Here is a 25,763-nt window from a genome sequence, read left to right as displayed (position 1 = left end):
TCAAGTTCTTTATTTTCCCATTTTTTAATGTCCCAGTTTTATTTTCCGAGGCTTGTGTTATCACATTTGTAAGTGCTTTAATCATGTTGTCATAATCTAATCTAATGTTGTTTTAATCTAAATAGCCTAATCTATATTTACCATAGCCATAAAACATGTTAATCTTTTGTTCAAATCTTTTGTTTATCATGACAATATAATAGCTATAAAGTACTCTATATCCACTTTGTCAAACCCAAAACCCCATGGCTTGGTTTGCTTGGCAGAATTAAACTTGAAAGGAACTTAACTTCATATCAACAACTCCCTACTGACTAAATTCCTCCTGGAAACAAGTACACTGTGTAAATAATGTAACAATGCAGATGCAAATCCTTAGATAATGTTGCCCCAGAAAAATGTTGCATTCTGTGTATCAAAATTTAAAAGCCATGTGTGTCTGTGTGAATGAGGTTGAGTTTCATCTTGAATGATAAACTTTCACATCTGATAAATGCAAGATGGTAAATATGTCAAGATAGAAAACACACAGAATAGAAATGTCTCATCTCGGGATGATTTTGAATCAATATAACAGTGGTGTTGTATTTATGTCACAGGAGCCTCCTCCTCAGAGAAACCTGAATGCTTAAGGTTGTAATCATAACTATATCATCTGATCTATATTGTTTGAGATCCTTTTTATCTAAATGAATGAGGTACTTACCTTTCCCCTTTTCTTCTGGGTTGGTTTGTTAGTCTTAGCATTTGTCAGGGCCTCGTGCCATCGGCTTTAAAACAAACAAACATACAGGTAAATAAAGTACACACATGCTCTGCTTTCACAAAATGATTATTCAGTAAGGGTGAAAAAGGAGGATGTCCCAATATTTTCAATACAGGCAAGATTTGACTGACTGAGCCATATTGAAACGTGTGGAGCATGATGTCAATGTGGTGATGAGGTTGAGGATGCATACATGTAGATTAAAGGAGGGACGATGAGTGAGACACATCTGGCCTTACTCTTCCAATTATTTAACATGGAGGTGTTGCCATCTTACATTATGCTTCATAGTCAAAAAAGTTCACATGCCAGCTGCTGCTTTGAAAATAATAATTTAAGACATAAGTAAAAAAAATCAAATAAATTCTGTTTACCCCCTGAGGTTGTTAGCCACTAGCAAACAGCTTGTAGCTCTAGCCCAGGTTAGTAGAAACAGTAGATATTCTGCTAACTTCTGGGTCAAAGATTGTTGCCATCTAAAGGGAATCTGTGCAGTCATTTTGTTCTTCTGTATGTACGAGTTTATTCCTCTCTGCTTCTTCTGTAACAGATACTGTGGCTGTACTGACACAGTTAACATTGCAGTTCACCATAGCGGTCACTGTTATTTACAATTGCACTGGGCTACTGCCGGACATTTTTAATGCGAGGTAGTAGGTCACCTGTGAGAAATCAAATGAGGGACAGAGCGATGCAGCAGGGTTATGATGTTTTCACTATGTGCACAACAGACAGACATTGAGTTGTGAAAGCATGTGCACATGTGCAAAAGTCAAGATATTGCCATAAAAATGTAAATTTATCTTTTTTGATGTCTTAACCAAAACAGTAATTCTGAATATATAATATAACATAACCCCATAATCTCATTGTAAGGAGTTTCTCCTTACAATACTTTTCAATAACTAAACCTGCCTTTTTGATATATAGAGCTGGGGAAAAAACCTGAATGCTGGTGCTGACAGCAGAACCCGAGGGCAGAAAATGATGGAGCCAAGTTAACTGAATGAGATTGTATGTTATTTGAACCACTTATCATGTTTTAATGAGACACTAAGTAAGATTAAAAACTCACTAGAACAAAATAAACATGATCAACGCTCCCACCTCAGCACTACTCTTTTTCATATCACCCAGTAATTCTAAACTCTGTACACTGTTTTGCTTCAGCAGACAGGTGGCTATTAAATTCATTTACTCTGGCTTTGATTCAAATAAACAACCAATACTATTGATAGTAAAGACTCATTCACATAAGCCTGCTATTGGTTAGAATGGATAGGATATGCCTGCATCCACATGCTGATAACTCACCCTATGCTTTCACGCTATCCTCAGCAGGTTAACAGAAATATACAGTGTGGGATTTTCATTCCCCTTAAAATACCATACACAGAGAAATTAACTTCCTATGTGGTAGAAAATAGCTGGTAACAGTTGACTTACCTTTGTTTCTTAGACATCATCTGATCTCTCTAAAGCAGAAGTTCAGATGTCCTCAGTAATCCACTGACAATATGCAAAGCTAAATGTGAGAGGCCAGTACAAACTCAGATGTTGTTTTTCTATCTGTCTGCAAAAAGAACTGTGCTCACTCTAACTCGGGCAAAAAAAAAGAAAGAACAAATCACAAACATCCTTACATTCCTGTACAACATTTTTCCAAAGAAACACACACACACACACACACACACACACACTTAATCTCATAGAGTTGACACCCTCCATTAGAGTTTTGTAGGATTAGGACAACAGCTTAACAAGTTCATCACAGCCAGTAAGCTTAATGAACTTGACGTTCCTCCCTCTAGTGTCTTGAAATGTTTCATACATTAACACTGTTATCTCAAGTGTCTTTACTAAAACCTTTCACATTACACAAAGCAACAGTTATGTCCATTAAGTTTCTATCCAGACACATTATTTATTTTAAAGCAACACAAAACTCTCCTAGCAAGGAGCGCACTCAAATCAAATGAGAAGTGTTTGTCTCCTGGCCGTAAATTCCTTCTGCTGAGGACACAGAGGGGCACAACTGTCACCATGGACCTGCTGTGACTTCATCTGACCAATCAAAAGCAGTCTCTCAAGTGTATCACTTCTCCTTGGAGAAAATTACTTTTTTGCCTTTATTAGACAGATGAAAGTGAAGAGAGACAGGAAAGACTGGGAGAGAGAGGGGAATGGCATGCCACAAAGGTCCTGGGCCGGATTTGAACGCAGGATGTCGAGGTCACATTGTATGCACCTTAGACCACTGAGCCACCAGAACGCCCCAGAAAAAGACTTTCTGCTCACCAAAAAAATAAAAAATAACCAAGCCCAGAAGGCCAGAGGCTACTGCGTTTGGCTTCTACCTGCCTCCACCTTATCCATGAATTTTACATCTAGAAAGAAATGTTTCTCCAACACCAGATCTTGCAATGAGAGCTGTAGAAAAATGAATCATGAATGAATCATTTAATAATAGTGTGGCCCAAGCACAAGGTGTGAATGCTAAAACAGCATAGTACAAATGAATTGTAAAATGAATAGGAAACCACATTAGTAAATTGAATAATAAAAAGTAAACTTTGAATTCCTTTTCAAAAATCATTTTACAAATTGACTTATGAATTCAGTAATTATTCATATCTTAAATACAGAATAATGAAAAATAATTATTAATTTACACATTTAATATTTTTTATTAACATTTAAATGTAAAACTAAATGTCATAAATTCTGTTTTTAAATGTATCTACTAACTGATCAATAACTATTTATCACTGAAGTAGTCTACAATAATTAGCTTGGCACGTTAAAGCCCCCACACACCATACAGTGCTAAACAGAACTACAAAGCTTCACAGGTCTCACCCATGGGTCTCACCCTAATATCAGTAACTTCCGGTAACTTCTCTTCCAGGCGTGCATCTTCTTTGGAGCTTCCTGCTTCATCCTCTCCAAACATGAACAGCAGTTTCCATTGGTTTAACGTCACGTGACCTTACAGCTGATTTCCCTGGATGGAGTGTTTTGCTTCGGCCGTGTTGATCAATCTATGTGAGCCATTTCTGGCTAGCGACGTTGCAGAGTAACATAGCTACGTTAACGTCAACTTTAGGTGGCTATTATGGCACAGGCAGCACAAGTAAATGTCCTCGAAATTAACAACTCTCCAATCCAGGTGGAACACGATAAAAAACGTCGGCAGTTTGTCATAAGACTGAACGGTAAGTTCAACAACATGTAAACATCAGCACGCTAGCTGGCTAATGTTAGCTCACTAGCAAGCTAACGTTAGTTTAGCTTTCTTCGTTGTTAACCTTGTCGTCCTGCCCTTATTGATAATGCAAGCTGCCATTTCAGACACTGAAGCGTTATTCAGTTCATGTAGTCAGAATGTCAAGTCGTTACTCAGGTAACTGTCACTCTCATAATGTGTCGTATCACGAAATGATCCGAAGTTAGTACTTGGACAATGCTGCTGACTTCCTTAACTTATTGTATCTCGCTGTTTGGAACGGCGATAACTTTTTTCGTTTCTTTCAAGCAAATATCCAACCTTCAGTAGTGTTCACTTAACCACATAATTTCTTTGACTTCATACAGCTAAATTGATATGAATAATTCTTCCAAGACAAACAAGAGAACCAGACCCCTGAAAACCTTCTTAGGAAACTGGGAGAGATAATACTCTCCCCGAGCTGGAAAAGCTTAAAATATTCTGTTTTGGGGCTTGAATGTATAATTATGTTATAGCCTGAACAGTGCACTCCTCATTTTCCACTTCTCACTGCTTGTCAATTATCAACCTCACTTTGCCTGAGCTTTTGGTACAGGTACAACAAAAGAAAATGCATATTTTAGGCTGTAAAAGGTGTGATCATATTTTCAAGTCAAATTATATATGAACATACCCATGATGATGAAGTGCATTCCAGTTTGTATCTTTAAAACTGATCCTACAAGGCACTTTTGTTTACTTACAACAAAAGGTTGTAATGGGGCCATTGTTCACAGAGTGAAGACACTATCTCTCCACCCAGTTACATATTCCTTTTGTACAAAGGCTTGACTGTACCTGGCTAGGTGACGTGGTTAATTCTCTAAGATATACCAGCTGCATGCTGGCCCACACATGCCCCATTCATTCATTGTCTTTACTTATTCCTATTGAGGGTTATGGGGGCTGGAGCCAGGTAATATCCCAGCGCACCTGAAACACCCTGCACAGTTTGACAGTCCATTACAGGACTAACACAGATAAACAATCACTCACATTCACACCTGTGAGCAATTTAGAGTATCCAGTCCACTTGACTTGCATGTCTTTGGACTGTGGGAGGAAACCCACGGCAACATGGAAAGGACCATGGCCAGGATTCGCACCCAGGACCTTCTTGCTGTGAGGCCACAGTGCTAAACACTGAGCCAGCATGCCACCTTGCTTTAAGTAATTGACCAACTTAGTTGGAATGTGTCTGTATTGAACAGCTTAGGGTATCACTTTATTTAGATAGTCCACTGTTGACTCAATGCATCAGTAGATACTCAACAGTGTGTCAGCTGAGTGTCAACAAGAATTGTTTCAACAGTTAGGTATTTTCAGTTGACTATCAACAAATGTTCAACAAACTATCTGTAATTTATGTCAACAGTTGATTGTCAAGTACTTACTATTAAGAGACTGTTGGTAGACTGTCAACAACTTCGGTTAGGGTTAAGTTTCCGCACATAAAACTTGGTTAAGGTCATAGGACAGTAAAGCAATTCACTCATGAAACAGTTTCATATGTAGAAATGTGTTTCTCCCTAGCTGATATTCAACAGTTACTCAGTTGATGAAGTCTGTTGATCAGCACTTGAGATGCCCCTTAAAGCCTACTAACGGTTGGTTGAATACATGTTATGTGTCTGTTGAGACAAATTGCCACTGACGGTCAACTGACTTGTTGTAAAGAGTCAATAGTGGACTATCAAAATAAAGTGTTACACAGTGTGGATGTTGTGTTATCCTCACCTCACAAAGCCACAAAATGCTGGAATGCACACAGAGAATACATACTCAATTTTAAATGCCCTGACTTAATCAGGAATGGGTTTTGGAAAATGTGTGCTACAAGGTTTTTGTGTGTAGGGACGTGTTTGCCATAGCAAGCAATTTTTGGGAATCCACTTTTTAAAGTTTTACCTGCTGGTTGAAAGTTATCTATTGTGTCTTTAACTATTGTCAGTGTTCCCTAGCGAGGAGGGGTCAAGTCACTGTATGTATGCAGTATGAAACTGGGTGGAGACAAAGTCTTGACACAACTGAGAGCTCCAGCTTCTGTCTGCCCTCAGGATCTCATGATCGAGCCGTTCTTCTGTACGAGTATGTTGGGAAGAAGACGGTGGACTTGCAGCACACTGAAGTTCCAGACGCTTACCGAGGGAGAGGCATTGCCAAGCACCTGGCTAAGGTACAGATTTTAGTGGTCTATTTTTGTTTTACAGTGATTACTCTAATATAGGTGATGCTTTGCTTACACACATTGTGGAAATGAAAAGAAATAGTTTGTAGTGATCTTTTTTGTAATTCCTTAAATTTCAGACCTGAAAAATCTAATGCCTTAATGCTCATTTCCTTTTTAAAGGGAAAAGTGGTGTGTGTGTGTGTGTGTAAATATACATAAAATGTTATGTGTTTAGTTGTTTGGTGAAATGCTCGTCAGAGTAATTTAGATGTGATTTTATTTTTATTTTCTGATGGCAGGCAGCCATGGATTTTGTGGTGGAAGAGGATCTGAAAGCTCACTTGACCTGCTGGTACATTCAGAAATACGTCAAAGAGAATCCTCAGCCTCAGTACTTTGAACACATTTATCAATGACCCCACCAGGCACCGAAGGAGAAGGGATGGAGAGTGCAGGAAGAGACTCCCAGGAGAGAAATAAGGCCACATGCTTCGGGGTGAGAGGCTGATTTACAACAGAGGACCTTCCAGGCATTGTTAAACCAGACATTGTGTGAATCCAGAGGGAGCTGATCTCACGGTTAAGGCTTCCGTGAGGTGAATGTTTGGGCGACCAGTCACCGATGTCCAAAACACCGGGATACAGACTCACCAGAAACAGGAAGCGAATCATCATACTGTAGTTGGCTGCTCACGACCTTTTAAGAGCAAAAGCAAACAAACCAACCAAAGTTGAAGCCTGTTACCTCAGCCAAAAATTATAAGGATGTATACCTAACATGGACTGGAAGCAAGCGTTAGACATGTAATGATAGCAGATGGGAGTCAAATCTTTTGTTGCAAATTTCTATCCTCTTTTGGACTCGCTGGCAGTGAGCAGTGGCAGAGGACGACACGAGTATCTGATGTCTTGGATGGAGCCAGTGATGGCTTCCCTGACACTTCGCTGAGGATTGCTTCTCTTTTTTGGCACCCTTCTGATATCCTTTGGGTTTGTTTCATTTTTAAACTTCCGTTCCCCGCCTCTCTCAGAAAATCTGCTTTATCGGGCTGAAATGCTTAATCGGTTGTGAATGCTAATGCAGCACTGGAACTTGGATCTAGCCTTACCAATAAAACTGAAAGAGAAACTTCTGTGGGGGCGTTGCTATTCAAAAGACGTTATTTTTTTTTTGTTTCTAGGTGATTGTAAAGAGGTAGGTCTTTGGTATCTTTGAGCGATAGGCATGTAGTCGGTGGTTAGCAGAGGTATTTTTTTCTATTATGGTCTTTTGAAGGCATTTGTTCATTACACATTTATTTGCCCAAATGTGCTGTTAAAAACAAAAATGTATGTTCATTTGGTTTCAGTATCACTCCATCCACTTCCATTTGTCCCAGTAACAGAAATCTACTGTCCATTTGCAGGAATCATTATAAATTGATGAATCAAATGTAGATGGATGTGGAAACAGATCCTGACTCAGAACCAAAGAACACAAACTAACTCTGGATGTGCAAACTTTCGTCTTTCATTCAGAAATATGGCAACAGATGGGTGGAACTTACAAATTGATAGTTTTGTTTCCCTCCATCTGTTGTTTTTTTTCCATTTCTCTTATCCTCAAGGTTTTTTTAGTCTGCTGATGTCAAAATGAGGTCATCATAAAGAGAAATTTTTAATTTGCAATATGGTTTAACACGGCTTGCCTATGTTAGCTCTTGAAGAGCTTTTGACCTTGACAATCTCCTTGTCAAGGGGAATAACACCTCAGGTTCATAAACACTCCTTCCATGGCAGACATCGACATGCAAAGCAGACTCCATCTACTTTCAGACTCGAGTGGTCACACAAAACCACTTTACGTTCATTAAAAAACTCCTTATAAAACTCCTTTGGTTGGCACACACCTATTGCATGGGCCAAGGTATACACTAAGGCATTATTTCTTTTTCTGTGTGTGTGTGTGTGTGTGTGTGTGTTTTCTTGAAAGGACACAGCAACGCCTGTAGAGTTTAGACCAGCTGGCTCCACTAAATGCATCAAAATGTATCATCCTTGTTATATTGTTGTGTAACTGAAAATATTTTGTTTCTCTTCATTTTTGTTGTCTTTCTAAATAAATAACTCACTCAAATACTCATTAAATGTTATTCATGTCATAGTATGCATGTATGGCAAGGCAGAGACAATGACAGGCAAGACACAATGTGGATATTGAGTTCAGTCTTAAATACAGCCGACTGTAAAGAGAAGATTTGATTCTGTACAGAACCTTTTTGTAGTCTTGGCGCATTCATCACTAGTTGACTGTTTATACAAAGGTCACTTTCTGAAAATACATATTTATGTTGAAATGTGATCACAGGAATATGAATTTAAACATTATGCTTGCCTGCTCCGGTCTTATTGAGCAGCCTGTGATGGCTTTCTGTATTGGATCTGATCGAGAGAATCTGCCATCCAAAGGTTTTAAAAATTGATCATCGTCAAAGCAACGGTGGTTAATTTTTTCAGCCAGTTCCCAGGGACACACCCTCATGTTTCTATAGAAATATTGTTATTACCGTGCCAAACAAGAATTATTACTGTTGTGGGCTAAAAAAAAAAAGCATTTATAGTCAGATATGTTTTGCGTTGGCAGCCTATCAATGTAATTTTGTTGTTGTACTGGCTGTGTTGATACTATGTTTATGGTAGTATTTACAGCATTCATACTGTTTGAATTCAGATCTCAAGGTACCAGAATAGGCATGTAGTGACTACAGACTGGGCAAGGTATGGTTTCATTTTATCTCAGTGCCCTGTTGAGGACTCTGGTATTTGTTTCATTGTTTCATTTGTTCAGAAAATATCTTGATGGGTGAAAGCACTTCCAAACACATGCACATAGACACAGTTGGCACAATACATCTCAATGTGTGCAGGATGGAAACGCGTACCACATACAAGTCAGAAGACCCGTAACATTCATAAGAGAGACAACTCAAAACTATGTATCAATCTTCTCTTTCAATAAACACATGAATCACACCTATTCAAAGGAATATCAAAGCCATTTCCATCTCCAATTATGTGCCATATATTGCTTACAAAGTATTGGGTTGATACATTGAGTTACACATTTAAGTAAATTTTTTAGCTATTTTTTCACCACTGGAAAATTGACAAATGTATAATTGACAAAATGTAGGAAAGTTGAAGCAGTGATTTCACATTAATAACTGAACCTTTGATTGAGACGCTTTAGTGAAAGTTGGCCATTTTGGGGATGAGATGGAAATACTTTTTCTGCAAATGCTGAGATAGATAAGACATACTATATGGACTGCATTTATATAGCGCTTTTCTAGTCTACCGACCACTCAAAGCGCTTTACAATAATGCCTACATTCACTCACATTCATACACCGATGGCGGCAAGCTACCACGCAGGGTGCTGGCACAACCATCGGGAGCAATTTGGGGTTCAGTATCTTCCCCAAGGACACTTCGACATGCAGACTGGAGGAGCCGGGGATCGAACCACCGACCTTCTGATTAGTGGACGACCCGCTCTACCTCCTGAGCCACAGCCGCCCCTATAGGTTTTATATAGTGAGCTAAAACTAAAAAGATGGGTGTGTTCACATTCAAAGAGCTGCTAAGGCCACTCACACTATTACACATGAATATGAACGGGATTTTTGGAGCCACAGGATCCTCTTGACTTGAGCTACATGTAAACACCACCATGCTGGAACTGCTGGTTGAACTTGGACGCACTGGAAGTCATTTTGTGCAAATGGGAACCTGCCTCTCACCCCCCCCCCCCCCCCCCCCCCCCCCCCCAAGAGGGAATTCCAGGGGGTCCCCAGAAAAATGAGCAGTAGTTAAATTTCACCATTGTTTCACTTCCTGGAAGTTAGCACGAGAATATGTATAAAGACTATTTTGCTCGTAGTTTTCACTCTCCACCTTATTGGTATCAACTCACCTACAGTATGTACAAGTATATAATTCAGTACCAAGTCATATCTAACAACAAAAATCTTCTCAGATGGGGTTCCACAGGACAAAACCTTGAATCTTATTGAATGGGGTCCATGGTCTAATGCGGATGTATTTGATATGAGAACGTTTGGGGACCCCTGCAATAGAAGGATATGTGCTCTACACCCTGTATAACAGTCATTACACATCCTGCCACCTGTGTATAAAACTACTTAAGTTTGCAGCTGATGTTGGGCCATGCTGGCAGGCTTCATCACCAACAAAGATGAGGGCAAGTCCAGGAGAGAGGAGATCCGTCATTATGCATTATGGTGTGCTGTTAACAACTTGGAGCTGAACACTCTCCAAGCTGTTGGGATGGGGACTGACTTTCAAAGAAACCCGCTCGATCATCTCCCCTCGGGAGAGCAGTAGTTCAATTCTGAACCCAGCTGAGACACTCAGGTTCCTGGGGACGACTGTCACCAACACACTCAGATGGGATGAGAACATCTGGTTAATGAAGCAGACCCAACAGATGTCTTTTCTACAAGCATCCAGGGACAATGTATAGGTCAGTGATAAAGCATTCTCCTTTTAAATCAGGCATCGCTCTAGTTCTGCCTCCTTCCATTCCAAGGACAAGCTGCGGTGTCTTGTCCCCGCTGCTGAGCAGGGCATTGAACGCCAGCTCTCCTCCATCAGGTAACAGTATGACAGCAGAACAAAGAAAAGGGCAGGAAGGGCTGGCATCAATAATGGCACCTGGGCAATCCTCTGCTCTAAAAAAAACCCTCTTCTCTGGGAGATGATACCAGTTCATTAAGACCAACACCATATGTCTCCTCAACAGCTTCTGCTGAGAGCGATCACCACTCTTCACCAACGCTCCTAACACTCAAAACACCTAGGCCTCTCCGGTGGAAGTCAGAGCCATTAGTTTTTACAATGCTCCAACTTGGGTGGAGTGGGTACTCAAAGGCACACTTACTGTAATGATTACAGTTGATTACATGCACATAATATTCTGGTTATTTGCCAGATACTCAAGAATTCTGTTTATGAGCTAGCATATCACATTTACAGTAACTCAATTAAGCTCTTTATGATGAGAAACCCAAACATGACAGTTTGGGATATTTGCTGGGATTGCCGCCGTTCTCTTCAGGGGGGATGAACAAGCAGGTTCCTCCAAAAGTCAGTCCTCACCTCAATAGTTTTTAATCACAAACAGTTTTCAAGATAGACAATATTCAGTATATTCACATGTGTAGGGATGTGTGTGATGGGGACACGATGATGCAACAGCTTACCTATGAGCTTGTATGAATACCACAAATTAAGTTTTGATGATGAATTCCTTGCATCAGCAGCAGGTAATAAATTCTGTTATCCATGCATAGTGTAGCTCCCTGGATTGTAAAGTTGTTACACTTGCTGTTACTGGTATTTGCATTTTAAATGATGAGACAATCTGGAACGGAGCCATTAGTTAGCTCCAAAGAGCTTAAGGTTACACCACACGGACGGCAGCTCATAGTGCACCGAGACACAAACACAGACACAACTCCAGAGGTTTGAACAGCGCACAATATGGGTGAGTACATGGGAGTCTACGTCGCAAATACAACTCATACTAAAAACGAGATAAAGGGACACTGGGGTATGTTACATGTGCGGTGTATCCGAGTTATTTATGCAATGTACTTGCACAAATGACACGGTTTGTCCTAATCTGTACCCCATAGCTTTGTCCTTGCGTTCAATTGGTCATTCCGGATGTTCAGTGTTGATGTACTTGATTACTTAATGTCTGTAAATGAAAGTACTTCCGTTTATTTTTGTTGGGTTTATGAAATGTAGTCTGACCTCTCTCTGTACATGCATTATAATAAAATACGTAAGAGGCATATACCCTGCATGAATGGCATCATGGGAATTGTAGTGCGTAGTTGCCCTTGAACGATGCTCGTAGCACATTAATACACTACATTACGCAAAATGCTCAGTGTCGTAATACGTCAGCCGCAATCACTGTTGTATCTCCAACATGGCGTCGCTGGGAAGGAGGCGCGGTGTCCCAGTAAACAGGGAGAGGTCAGTTACTGTACATCTTTGCCATTTAACGAAGCTCTTTTAATATGGTAGTCTGTCTTGCCGATGTCATTATGTGCCACATCCTGAATATGCATATCGTTTGGGCTTTGGAGTTAAATACCAAGGCGACAAGGCTGAATTTATCCATTGGTTAGCTAACGTTAGCTGGCTAACGTGAACAGCTAACGTTAGCAAGCAAACTAGCTAGCAGCTCATGTGATGTTTTGATTAACATTGGCCATTAACTGTTGGAAAGTTGCGTTTAATGATACGTTGATGCGAATATTTGCGTGATATTCCGCGGCTCTCCCGCGTGTATTAGCTTAGCTAGCCGCTGTGTTTGTTGGCCTGTTATGAAAGTAAAATGGTATTGAACTTAGCTGGCCAGTCCCCCAACTTTCTACCATGCAAGCTAGCTAGCTAACGTTATCTAACCAACGCTTAAATCAACTTGGCAAACTTGTGTTACTTTAAACGCTATTAACCAGTAACACGCTGTCAGACCGCCTTATCTCCTTTCTCCTTAAGTCGATGTCCCGCCGTCCTTAAAGTTGAATAAGCTTGGGATCCGACTAGTCAGAAAACTTGTAACACTGGGGTTGCTTGCCATCTTGTCACCATCCATTGAAGGCCTCAGACTGTTGCCACTGAACAAGATATTTGGAAGTCATAACTGTTCCTGACATGTTTGAAGATAATTTGAGATAAGAAGTTGAAGATAAGCAGAGAAATCTCTCAAGTTACAGTGGTAGACATATTCGAAACAGTATTTTACCAGTCGTTGAATAATAAATTGTCCAGGATATGGTCAAGCAAAACTCGGTACAATTTGAAAATTGTGTTTATCAACCCTGGAAACCTTGTGGGAATTCATACACATACACAAACTACATAAACATGTGTTCATCACATCTCATATTCAGCTGTCAAATGTTTGTTGTAAAGTTTGGTTGTTAATGGATCCAGTTGAAAGTTGCAGATAGCCCAAACAAGACTAGAACACATTGAATTTAGCTTTTTAACAACAGAATTGATCATTTTAACATAGAGGCTGAAAGATGTTGGTATGGAAATTTCAGCAAAAATATGTAGAAATAAAGTATGTATGTAATCCTGCACTGCTAATTGATGCAACACTTTTTTTCAGTAGAAGCAGATGTAATACAATGCAAACTATCCAGGGGGTGGTATATGATGTAATAATATATGATGCAAGATTTTATGCTCCTCAAAAAGCAAATTTGAATAAGACATTTGTGTTTCCTGAATTTTGAATGAATTTTGACTGACACCATTTGACAGCTAGTAGGCTAAAACATAAAGGTTTTGAGAGTATATACGCTAAGCAATGACATTTCCTCTCACCATTTTCTAGTTGCTTTATTTTGTACCGTATTTTGTACCTGTGTCACATTCTGTACTGTAGTCTTGCTCTGTCTGAAAGGCTTTCCATTAACCCTGTCCAAAAAAACGTTAAAAAAAAAAAAAAATTCACAGGTGGACTGCCCACAAAAAAGGAGCAGGTTGGTGTGGAGATTTGGTTAAACAAACCGAGTGCTGGATGTAATGATTCTTGTTATTCTAATCTAATATCTTTTCTCTCACTGTTCCTGCCCATTTTTCTGTTTCTGTGCAGGGGAGTGATGGCGGCGACAGACTGCTACATCGTGCACGAGATCTACAATGGGGAGAATGCGCAGGACCAGTTTGAGTACGAGCTGGAGCAGGCACTGGAGGCCCAGTACAAATACATTGTGATCGAGCCCACGCGCATCGGCGATGAGACGGCCCGCTGGATCGCCGTGGGCAACTGCCTGCACAAGACGGCCGTGTTGTCAGGTGCCGCTTGCCTCCTGACGCCGCTTTCGCTGCCACCTGAATACTCGCGCTACGTGGCGTTGCCCGCCGGCGCCCTCAGCGTGGCCTGCGCTGCCCTCTACGGGATTTCCTGGCAGTTTGACCCCTGCTGCAAGTACCAGGTGGAATACGACAGCCAAAAACTCTCGCGGCTGCCCCTGCATACGCTCACCTCTTCCACGCCCGTGGTATTGGTACGCAGGGATGACATCCACAGAAAGAGACTCCATAACACGATAGCACTGGCCGCGCTGGCCTATTGCGCCAAGAAGATCTACGAACTCTATGCGGTATGAGCGCACTCTGAAGAGGGTTTAAGAACCAACAGAAAAAAGGAAAAACAACAAAAAAACAGAACCTATCCACCCCCAGAAGTAAGCAGAGTGGACGCCATGATCAGGCCCAGCGGTCAGCTCCACACACGTGGGGGGCGCTTCCATTTTGAACTTTGATTGATCAGAGGGATATAGTTAAAACTAAAAGGAATTGTTTTTTTCCCTTCCATTTCCTTTACTTGTATGTGACAACAACAGCACACTTATCTCCATAGTACCCTTGCGCCTCCTCCCCCGCGCCTCCACCTGCCTCCTTGATACACACCAAGCTAGTGCACAAGGGTATAGAAGCAGTTCCTGTGGACTGAATCGTGTTGCGGTTGAAGCGGACAGACATGTTTTGAGTACATCCAAGCTCTTTGCCCTTTCCCTCGTAGTTTTACTGTACCCCTTTCTTGCTGATCAGTACACCACCCTTTCATTAAACATTAGGATATTTCAAACTCACCTTTCTGTATTTTATTTTACTTTTTTCATTAAATGGATTCTACATGATGTCCTGAAGAGGGCAAGTAGCAGCACCTTATTTGAGACTGTGTCTTGTTCATGTAGATTTTTTTGCTCAAAAAGAGCGAGTGAGATCTGAAGTGACAATGTCATCATCTGGTATAGTAAAAAAATACAAGCTTCTGAAATTCACATTTCTCAAATGTACAGGCAAATTGCTTCCAATAATGGACTCTGCATCAAGATCAAGCCAAATCCTCTGAAACATTAACTACAGACACTTGTGAACAATACAGATAATAATGCAACCAGTGGGACCAGACAGAGCAAATTCAGGAACACACTTGTGTACATGCATCCAATGGTGGTTGCTGTGTAGATTAATAGTTTTCATATTGTTGGTTCCAGCACGAGGTAAAATTGGTTATGGGTTAATGGCAAATGAGTGTCATGGATGAAGTAATCAAACTAGAGAGGCAATGATACATTTTTTTTGCTAACAATTTAATGAGGAAGTGGAATCCAGACGCAAGTTGTTGATATGAGTGAGAGTGTTAGTAGCCACATTATTGTCACTGATGAAGCCAAATAAGATGTCAGTGTCCCATTAAAAGTAGAAGGGGATTATTGACTTTTCCATGTGGAAGTTACTTCTTTGACTGCAGGAAATGTAATGTAATGCAACAAGTCCTGAGCAAATTAAAACATTTCATTGTTGGTCAATCTATAAAAAGGTGGAGAATCTCTGGTGTAAATCACTTCAAAGATACAACAAAAATAATGTATCAAAAATAAGATCCACGTGTACTCTCACTTCAACGTTTTAAAAGTCAGGGTGTTTCACCAAAAAGGCGTGATCATACATATTGCATAACTATCGGAAACAACTGCAAGCTGTGAGGAACAGAGGCACGATGGGTAGAATGGAAATGGGAAAGTCCTACTTTCACTTCATTCAGGATATTTTTTCTGATGTTCAGTAGAACTTTCTGACATGAATGGAGAATCTAACTTAATCAGGGGAAAGTGGTACACAACTTGTGTAATATGCCCTGTACAATATTTTAGGGATTACAGTAGAGTTGCTGAAAATTGAACTTGTTTGGAGGCAACACTTTACGTTCAGCTGTTGGAATTCATACATCATCACATTAAGTGCCCTTTTGTTACAGCGAGGGAAATGCTCCCAAGTAATTTTAGGGGAAAGGAATGACAAATGTACAAACTTCCCCAATGTGACTGTAGTCTTAAGGAAAAAAACAACTAAAATTCAAAATATAGTGTTCTTTTTTTCTGCCTTAGAAAATGGTGCTTATAGAAGTGAATTGCATAGCTACCAAACAGTTCTGTAACAATTTGTGAGAGGCAGCAGCTCCTCAGATCACTGTGACCTCGGCTGCTGGCTTCAAGCTGCAGAAGAGCAAAATGGGTTACAATCTTGGCTCTGTTTTGTTCACATTCACTATGCCAGCTCAGCCGTGGTTTGTGGTAATTGTGGTGGAGCTGGGCAGCTACTGGCACAAAGTGTTTGTGTGAGAGAGCACACATGCTTTTTCTAAATATTGAGTTTTAAACCCACTCAGGTTTAAATTGAATAATATGGCATGAATTTATGTACACAACATTAGAGCCTTCCGATGTCATTGTGCCTTTAAATGTTATTCCCTCGACACTTTAAATATAACACTGATTATAAATTATATTCAACTAAGATTATAAGTACAACCCTCTGACTTTAAAGGCGCTCTGTAAAATGTCTTCCATCATGTTCAAAAACACCTGAATTATATACCAGGAAAGTCAGTTTTCTAAAATAAGTAGGTTCTTTGTGTTCCTGGATTGCAGCTTGTCCTCTGAAGTATTTCTTACTGCAGGAAAACTGAGACGTAATTCGATCTCACCTCAGTGAGGAATCGAAGTCATAAGTTTAATGATGAGGTGCTGTAATTAAATTTCACAATAATGATTCTACTCTGCTGTTTCTGCATACAGAATCGAATATCTGCAGTCAGGGAGCATAACTAACTAACTGTGGAATGAGCAGAAATGAAGCAGTTGATAGCAAAACTGTCAAGCAGAGGCACGAGTGCTCAGACAGACAGCTTCAAAAAGACGACCTTATCAGTGTGTTGATTTGTAACCAGAGTGGGCCAATTATCTGTCAGCTGACCCACTGCTGCCACTAACTCAGAGTGGTCAGCCTGATCTACAGCAGTTATGCAGATATATGGACCGGCTATTTATCAGCTATTTCAGAGTAGCACTGCTGGGCCTTGTGGACTGGGGATGCCTTGGCGATCCTAACGAATGGGATGATATAATGCTAATGATGGTGATAATAATGATGCATGATGGAAACAGGCCAGTAACCCTGTTCTGACAGTCTTGATAAGTGCTGGCCCCTTCTCCAGTTCCCTCCAGACATTGCTTTCCCATTACTGCTGTCTGTCTGGTCGGCCTGGAAGAGCTGTCACAATTTCCTTGGCTCCAGAAGTGGCATCCAGGCCCGTCACTCCAGGTCGTCCTGCACACAACAGACCATCCACTAAAGAGAGAGATGATTTATTTATCCATATGGCCAAGGCAGATTGTTTGCAATGACAGTGGATACGGAAATGATAGATGTGCTGGAGAATTTAATACCTATGCCTCCAAAATATGGAGCTAGTGATAGTATTGTGACCTCTATGTGCCACACTGATGCCTCTCATTATCTGGAGGGAGGAGTGTAATTACCAATATCAACCTTTTTTTTGTATCCCAGTCTTAAGAACAGCTCAGGCGTTCTCCACTGCCTCCATTATAGCCATAAGGTACAAAGCAGGAATCAGTCTTATTTTAGGTTTCAAGGAAGCTCTGTAGGTTTGTTTAGCAGTTATGTTGTCACATGCAGGAAAACCTAACCAGTTGTGTAAAGTTTGGCAGCAAAGAGAAGGTGTGTGTGTGTGTGTGTGTGTGTGTGTGTGTGTGTGTGTGTGTGTGTGTGTGAGTGAGTGAGTGAGTGAGTGAGTGAGTGAGTGAGTGAGTGAGTGAGAGAGCGAGAGAGAGAGAGCCTGTCTGTTGTGTCTGTGTCTACGGGGTTATTCAGACGGTTTACAGGCTGGTTCATGTTAAACTTCAATTCCCACAATTCCTAGCGGAGTACACACACTGCCGGTAGCGCTCCAAGAAACACACTCCGGCCGTTTGTCCTCTTCTTCCGGGCTCCATCCTGGTTCAGTCACCGACCCACTAAACTAAACCACTGTGCTGTACGACAGGACAACTGCTGAACTCAGGTGAGCTGCACGCTGCTCGGCTACATGCTAGCTTAGCATTAGCTTGTCAGTCAGCGGCTAAACTGTGGAAGCTAGTGAAGTTATCCTGCCATTAGCTTGCACTGCTAGTCTGCTGTGCCTAGCAAGACAAGACACACACGATTTGATGCCCATGAGGTGTGTTTTGGTGGAAGGTTAAGGAATAGTAATAATAGTTGAAAATGGGGTTGCTAAAACAAACAAAAAACTTAATTTATCCTGGAAGGTTTTCTCAGTTCGCCTGCTGTTTTTCAGCAGTGTCCTGTGTCACATTCACACCTGGGCACTACTCAACAGGTGAAGTGCCTGGCTCAAGGGCAAGTCGGCAGTAGTTGTTGAGGGAGGAGAGAGTGTTACTAACAGTATAATACTTCCATCAGTGTTACTCGGCTCCAGGAATGTGACTGGTCATTTCTCTAATCTCTAGTTTCCCGGCGCCTAGATCCCTAATAAGTAATAAGAGAATGTGCAAAGCTTATCATTATTGGAGTAGAGCTACATTAGGAGAGACTTTTCATAGACTCAACTGTCATAAGATGTCAGGTCTATTCTAAGAAATTACTAATCATAGCAAAATTTCCATTAGGTTACAAGTGTACAAGTGTAGCCCACTGCATGTTCATACCTCCACTATCTATATAGATGTATAGGCATCGAAAGCACTGTAAGGCACTTAGATGAAAGCATACACCAAATGGCATGTTATGTTCAATGCCCTTCATAGTCCATTTCTCAGTTTGCGCTTTTCTTTTCATTCAGAGGAAAAGCCTTACAGTGTTTGAATCCTGTCTTCTGAACTGGCAGAGTGCATGTGTGCGCACAAGTGCACAACATTGTTTGCATGGGTGTGTGCATGCGCATTGCATGATAGTAGCTGTCACTGTTGCTATGCTGATTGTTTGTGCTGTGCTTTGGAAACAGGACCAGTGGCAGGGGCTTAACTAAATGACCTGGACATTAAAACATCTACAATCCATTTGGCACTGGGGCATGGCATAAGGATTTACAGAATACACAAGTCAAGGTCACAGTTTGGCTTGTCAAAATCCCCTTTTAGTTATTTTTTCTGTCTGAATATAGTATTTGTTTGCAAATGCAGTGCCGAAATAACAGGCCTATATGGTATAGAGAGTTTCTGCCACATCATGTCACACCTCTGATGTTAATAGAGCTCAGGAGTTGCCTATGACTCGATGGCAATGAGTCAAAGGTTTTTCATATCCTTGTCAAATTAATTGTGATGATGCATTTTTATTATAGCAAAACATCCCCGTAATAACACAGTTACAGATGGTAGGCCTTGCCCCAGTTTATGTGGTTCATATGGTACAATTTGGGAGGTTTTGGTTTGGGGGTTAACGACATCTGCTGATACAAAGTAGCTCTTTTGCATGATAGAGCGTAGCACCTATGGCCATTATCGCAATTCATTTGACAGTGATATAGTCGGTGAAAATTGTCTTGGAAGTGCCTTTAGTGTGGTGATATTCTTCACACAAAAGCAGTGAATTTGAATGTTTTCTGCTGCGCTTAAGAGTTGAAGGGAAGAAAAAAACCTCTTCCTAACTTGATTTCTTTGAGTGTGTGTTTGTTTCCCAGGCAGCTTGTGTGGAGCAGGGGGGCGTGCCAGCCATGGAGCGTGTGACGGGAGGAGGCATGCTGCCTTTGGCTTTGGCAAGTCTGGGGGTCATGCTGCTCTACCGGATACTGGTCCGTCTCAGACCAGGGGCTTCTGTCCAGGATGCCGTGGTGGTCATCACAGGGGCGAGCTCCGGCCTGGGGAAAGGTCAGTCACCTGGACATTCGTTCAGCATACATGTAGATATTCCTTTGCTCTATAATTCAGTCAAATTAATAGACAGCAGTTCATTTAATTTGGGTAGGAGTGAGATAATGTAACGTGCTGAAATCTGCCGGTGTTGCGGTGCAAGTGCTAACATGCCTTGCTGTGATATTCACAGTGAACAAGAGGTGTGTTTGTTTGCGTTGTAGAGTGCGCACGGGTCTTCCACGCTGCAGGGGCACGGCTTGTGCTGTGTGGACGAGATGCAGCGCGGCTGCAGCAGGTGGTCCAGGAGCTCACAGCGGGTTCAGCAGACGTACAGCGGCAGGTGTGTACACACACACACACCACCAAAGAAAATTCAGATTCTCGGACCATTAATGCCCCTGATGTCTAGGATTTTATCCCACCAGAGGCCCTGGTCTGTGTCTTCCATACTTTATCATTTCTATTACTGATAATTCTGTCTCAAAACAAACTTGAGGTGAATGAAATGCACCTTTCTCCTTTTAAAAAGTAGCTCCTTGTTTAAAAGTAAATGTACAGCTTAAAGGGGAAGTTCATATTTTTTATAAGCCGATGTTATTAATCACTAATCACTCCTCCTTGGACATTCAAAAAGTTTTGTTTTTGTTTCTGAGAATCTGCCACTATCCTCCATGGGGAATGAAACAATTCTCTCAACTTTACTTAGTGTTGCTCCACTAAAAACTCTACTTCTCCAGATCTTTGTAAGTATTTACTGGAAGCTTGACTGAAGGAATATGATTCTATTCTATTCTATTCTATTCTATTCTATTCTATTGTACCTACAGACATACGTCCCCAGCACGGTGGTCTTTGACCTGGCTGAGACGGAGACAGTGGACAGGGCTGCAGAGGAGATCCTGAAGTGTTATGGCCAGGTGGACATCCTCATCAACAATGCCGGAATCAGTTACCGTGGTAACATCCTGGATACACACCTTTCGGTTCAGCGGGATGTCATGGAAACAAATTACTTTGGGCCCATTGCTCTTACTCAAGGTTAGTGAGGAGAGAATCTGATATTGTCTGCTATCTTGGAAATCCCAAACTTCCAATTTGCCCTTTTCACTTGGACAACTGATCAAAATCAACATACAGTGTTTTTATAACGGCTTGACCAATACAGGATTTTTAAATCCAATAACAGCATGTCAAAATAACCAATTTTAGATTTATCTATTTACATTACACAATTTCTGTATATATATCAGTGTTTTTCCTCAATGTAATTCTTCCCTCCTCCCTCTGCAGCCCTCCTGCCCTCCATGGTTCGCCGGCGCAGCGGCCACATTGTGGTCATCAGCAGCGTCCAAGGCAAAATAGCCATTCCGTACAGATCAGCGTGTGAGTAATCTTTCATCATTTAAAACGTAACATCCAACACCATTTCAGTGTGCCGAGTTGATGGGAATGCTTTGTAACCTCTCTGGTCAGACGCTGCCTCCAAACACGCCACCCAGGCGTACTTTGACTGCTTGCGGGCGGAGATGGAGCGCTACGGGATTCCAGTGAGCGTGATCAGTCCCGGGTACATCCGAACCAACCTGTCGCTCAACGCCGTCACAGGGGACGGCTCCAAGTACGGAGGTAAGGCAATGAAATGGAGAGATACAAGTGTGTGACTACATTTCCATTCAAGTAGTAAGAAATTTGCAGTTTGTCATATGCTTTCTGCTGTTGTCCTTCACAGCTGTTAAGCCCAGTGAGTAATTCATTAGTGGAAAAAGGTGTTTCTCTTATACATGAATGCTATACATAAAAAAATGACTTCTCAAAGTTTTATAGCTGATTTACCTTGATCACACAACTTGTGCATTGTGTTTTTAACTGAAATGTATTTGACAAACTTAGAATTTATGATAAAATCTACTTTGATACATATTCTTTTTTGGTGCTTGCACACAAGTGGATTGATGTAAGCAGGCATCTACATGCATCGCATTACACTAATGTTCTCCTATAGGACAGATATTTTACAGAGGAATCCAGTTCCAACTACAGTGAAATATCAACACATAATTAGCCTTCATGTGAGCATAGCCATTGTCAGTATTGATAGCGTTGCCATTCAGTCAGTAAGATAAACACTCGAAGTACGAACCACAGCCAGGAATACAATCCCAACAATTTAACTGCTTCCTGTAGGGAGTCGATGTAGAAAGTCGACTCCCTAGTATAATTGAGGTAACATGTTTTCTTCCTGTGCAACATTGGTTTCAGTTTTGGACAAGACCACAGCTATGGGCCGGGACCCCAGGGACGTGGCTCAGGCAGTCCTGAAGGCCGTCCGTCAGAGGAGCAAAGACGTCCTTTTGGCAGGACCCCTGCCCTCCCTCGCCGTCTACCTGCGCACGCTGTGGCCCGCCCTCTTCTTCAAACTCATGTCCTCTCGCGCTCGCAAGGAACAGAAACCTAAAGACGAGTGAGAGGGACTGATGCGGAGGCAGGCGAGGACCGAGAGGCTCGTGGGGCGTGACGGGGCAGGAAAGAGAGAGATACGGGAGACAAAGGGTCCAAGTAATGAAACTGTGAACGCCCCATTGGAGGCCAGACAGACGTGGGATGTGAATAGCTTCAGCACATCAATAACACTAGACAAACTCACATTGTCTGCAGTGCTCTTAGTGTATAAGTTGGGGTTTATTTGTTAGTCTAGCATGATCTGATACACTAAGCAGTAAACCAGCAAATAACAGGTTCTCATGGTCAATGTTTCTTTTCCTTCCCAACAGCTGTGGGTTGACCAGATTTGCAAGGTTGTATTGTCTAGTTCTAATTTACAAACATTACTGCAATTGAAGAATAAACAGTTTTTTAATAATACTGAAAACATTGATTTTATGGTTTAAAAACCATTGGTTTGTTTGTACTTGTCCTTAGAATCAGTGTTGTAGATTACAGAGGAAACTCAAAGCTCAATGCTCCAGCGATGTTTTGAGCAAGTGGTGCTGTTAACTGCTGGCATTCACTTCACATGGGGTTTACATGACCAGTGATTTTGATGGGTAGATAAAGCATTCATAATTGTCGACAAAATGCCACCTAAGCTTGTGTGTCTTGTCCTATCAGATTGTTGAGCTACTATCTCATTAGAGCCTCAAGAAGCAAATTAGTAACTATTCTGCTGTCCCACTGATGAAAGTCATCTTTAATAGCCTGCTGTTTCAGTATTTTGATTACTGAACAATGGAACAAACACATTGAGATTAATGTGTACACATTACCCTACAGATGTACTGCTGGCCTTTAGATACCTTGCAGTCCATGCAACCAGATATGAAAACAACTCATGCACAGGATATGATGTAACTATCCCTTGTGCTATTAGGACTTATGTAGAAACCTATGTTAGATGAAATGTTGATGAAAGGGTATGTAGATGTGTACCGTGCTATAATCACAATAAGGCTGTAAATCATGCACTGGGGGAAAGCCCCCACTGAAAACATCACTCGAACACTTTGTCACACATTTCTTTGAGAGCTGGCACAGCACCAGACATTTTGATTGCAGGTCATCTTCGTGGCAAACACGGAGCACACCGCTGAAAATGACAAGCTGAAATCGAAAGTTACATGACCAGTACAACAGTGGCTGTCAAAACAAAACAGAAAGTGCGTTTAATAAATCTAGAGGGGAAATAATTTGTGAAAAGCTGCATCCAGCTTGGCACTTTAAGAAAGACCAAACCAGCCAGAACGTTCAGAGGGGAAATCCAGATCGGGGGTGGTGGGGTGGGGGTTGCATATGAAAATAACTCCTCTTTCTCTCTCGCACAGAGTTTCATTTTCATGATAAATGCCCAACAATGGGTGGTCATTTTATAAACTGGCATGCCTTTCCTGTACGCTGCCACCACTGGCATGCACATTCAAGAATAAGGCTGCAACTGTTTAAAAGGGGAAGCCAGCATGCATGAAAGAATAGTTGTGCTAAATTGACTCACTTGGGATTAGAACCTGGGATCTCTGGTGCAGCAAACCCGTGCTTTACCAAGTGATGCATCAAGTAGGCTCATGTCTTTATAGCTGTGTCCCGCAATGGCACAAGCGCAGTAAAGTTTAAAAAAATGTTTGGGACTAGCTGCTGGTCGCAGCTAAAAAGATTGCCTAAATCTGTCCAGATACATTTACCAGTCAAGTTTTTTTAGTGTTAAGTTCTACAGATTTCCTATTTTCCTCATGTGACTTTTCAGTTTTTTCTTTTAATCAGTTCTCCATTTCAGTTCCCTTTGTCAATCATTTCCACTTTACTCCCAGTGGATGTCCAACATCACAGTTCCTTTGTTTTTTGCCATGAGAAGCAGTACTGAATATTGATTAATCCCAATAATATGGATAACGTGTTTAAAAGATGAAATTTTGTGGTATTCCTGTTAAACTGTGTGTTAAATTAACAGTGGCAATAAGTTTAAATTTCAGTGTGAACCGGCCATACCAAATAAACACATCCTACATACAACCGTACATACTGAGGCAACCAGGCATTCGTTTTCATAACTATCTTTATACACAGAATAAAAACACCTTTTACAAACTGAAAACTTTACACAACAGGTTTTTGCTTTTTAGATGTCATCTTAATATTAAGTTAAACAGAAACACCTTTCTGTAAATGTTAACAATAAATAGTCCAAATAACAATTTACATTATGTTACAAAAGCGCAGTGAATACTGGAATCGTCATTGTACAAATAAATCCTTCAACAGAAAAAAAATATATGCATGCCCGATTCAAAGACAAAACCTGCTATATGTTTCTTAATTAAAAAACATCTTCATAGCTTCTTATCTAGTGTGAGAAGAACAAGCCTTTTTGAGATGTTATCGTTCCCAAATGAATATTTATCACAAAAGATTTTACATTATACAGTCATTTAGGTGAGTAGTCACATTAACTCTTTCAGAGCCCCGTGGTGCTGAAGGAGACGGATGTTTTAAATGTAAAATCCTGCTTATGGAATGACAATAAAAGCTCCATGACACACCGGCAGAGACGAAGATAAACATGATGCTGAGACAAGATGTTTACAATACTGCAACTTACACATCGTTAATGCTGGTTAATTGAAATTCAAAGAATATCTGCGTCCTTTGAGCCTTAACTTTACATCTTGTGTGCATTCACTGTGAACAATAGTGCACTGCAAGGGTGCAATTACATGGGGAAAGTAACAGTTAAAATGGACGCCCCACTTTAACAGAAAGTACTTGAAATGAAAACATCCAGTTACCTTTAACCTTATCACATAAAGAGTGAACTAAGGTTAAAGAGATGGTTTAGTATTTTTAGAAGCCAATCATATTGACATTGGCCATAGTGTCTAGTACTAGTCAATGGGGAATTAAACCACCGGGCACAACCAATCAGAGGGTTTGACTAGAGATCAAAAGACTGACTAAAACGCTTAAAAAACCCCAGAACCCTCCCTTTAAATAAGTGGAGTGTTCAACCATGGCTTTAGTGTTAGATTCACTTACATGCTTCCCACTGCTTCTTCCATCCTCTGATGGAAGATCTCCCCTGACTGTGGAGCTTGAACTGAGTGTAACACTACTAGAAACATAAAGAGATACCAACATTTTGAATTTTAGTCTGCCATTTAAAATGAACGGCCACTTGGTCACATTGTGGGTAAGGAAGTCTACATGTATTCTTCAGTTATCCTGAAAACTGCTTGGTTGGATTCTTTGTTTAAACAAATGAGGACTGCTAAGATACAAGCTAGTGAGCTCAGTTACAGCTGGCAGTAATGACTGGTTTAT

At 41.0% G+C, this 25,763-nt stretch overlaps 3 protein-coding genes across 3 annotated transcripts; all 3 read left to right on the top strand.

Annotated features, from left to right (window-relative positions):
• Positions 1-3,822: 3,822 nt before the first annotated feature.
• natd1 (protein NATD1) lies at positions 3,823-7,342 on the top strand. Its single transcript, XM_071911950.2, has 3 exons — positions 3,823-3,981; positions 6,092-6,210; positions 6,504-7,342. The coding sequence occupies exons 1-3, from the start codon at positions 3,882-3,884 to the stop codon at positions 6,618-6,620; spliced, it is 336 nt and encodes a 111-aa protein (XP_071768051.1). The 5' UTR covers positions 3,823-3,881; the 3' UTR covers positions 6,621-7,342.
• A 4,847-nt stretch (positions 7,343-12,189) lies between these two features.
• tmem11 (transmembrane protein 11) lies at positions 12,190-14,891 on the top strand. Its single transcript, XM_071911939.2, has 2 exons — positions 12,190-12,252; positions 13,889-14,891. The coding sequence occupies exons 1-2, from the start codon at positions 12,206-12,208 to the stop codon at positions 14,403-14,405; spliced, it is 564 nt and encodes a 187-aa protein (XP_071768040.1). The 5' UTR covers positions 12,190-12,205; the 3' UTR covers positions 14,406-14,891.
• A 3,157-nt stretch (positions 14,892-18,048) lies between these two features.
• Positions 18,049-22,820, top strand: dhrs7b (dehydrogenase/reductase (SDR family) member 7B). The gene is made up of 7 exons (XM_071911933.2): positions 18,049-18,169; positions 19,787-19,973; positions 20,180-20,298; positions 20,786-20,996; positions 21,249-21,341; positions 21,432-21,584; positions 22,218-22,820. Exons 2-7 carry the CDS (start codon positions 19,820-19,822, stop codon positions 22,421-22,423), a joined length of 936 nt encoding a protein of 311 aa, XP_071768034.1. The 5' UTR covers positions 18,049-18,169; positions 19,787-19,819; the 3' UTR covers positions 22,424-22,820.
• The last annotated feature ends 2,943 nt before the right edge of the window (positions 22,821-25,763 follow it).

The sequence above is a fragment of the Centroberyx gerrardi genome, chromosome 7, assembly GCF_048128805.1.
Source record: "Centroberyx gerrardi isolate f3 chromosome 7, fCenGer3.hap1.cur.20231027, whole genome shotgun sequence".
NCBI classification, from domain to species: domain Eukaryota; kingdom Metazoa; phylum Chordata; class Actinopteri; order Beryciformes; family Berycidae; genus Centroberyx; species Centroberyx gerrardi.
Note: the sequence above shows the minus strand (reverse complement) of the source record. Positions and strands in the feature narration are given on the sequence as shown.

Coding starts and splice junctions, on each gene's coding strand:
- natd1 (XM_071911950.2), top strand. CDS start 3,882: ATGGCACAGGCAGCACAAGTAAATGTCCTCGAAATTAACAACTCTCCA. Junction 3,982..6,091: donor GTTTGTCATAAGACTGAACG/GTAAGTTCAACA, acceptor GTCTGCCCTCAG/GATCTCATGATCGAGCCGTT. Junction 6,211..6,503: donor TTGCCAAGCACCTGGCTAAG/GTACAGATTTTA, acceptor TTCTGATGGCAG/GCAGCCATGGATTTTGTGGT.
- tmem11 (XM_071911939.2), top strand. CDS start 12,206: ATGGCGTCGCTGGGAAGGAGGCGCGGTGTCCCAGTAAACAGGGAGAG. Junction 12,253..13,888: donor GTCCCAGTAAACAGGGAGAG/GTCAGTTACTGT, acceptor GTTTCTGTGCAG/GGGAGTGATGGCGGCGACAG.
- dhrs7b (XM_071911933.2), top strand. CDS start 19,820: ATGGAGCGTGTGACGGGAGGAGGCATGCTGCCTTTGGCTTTGGCAAGT. Junction 20,299..20,785: donor CAGCAGACGTACAGCGGCAG/GTGTGTACACAC, acceptor TTGTACCTACAG/ACATACGTCCCCAGCACGGT. Junction 21,585..22,217: donor GGACGGCTCCAAGTACGGAG/GTAAGGCAATGA, acceptor CATTGGTTTCAG/TTTTGGACAAGACCACAGCT.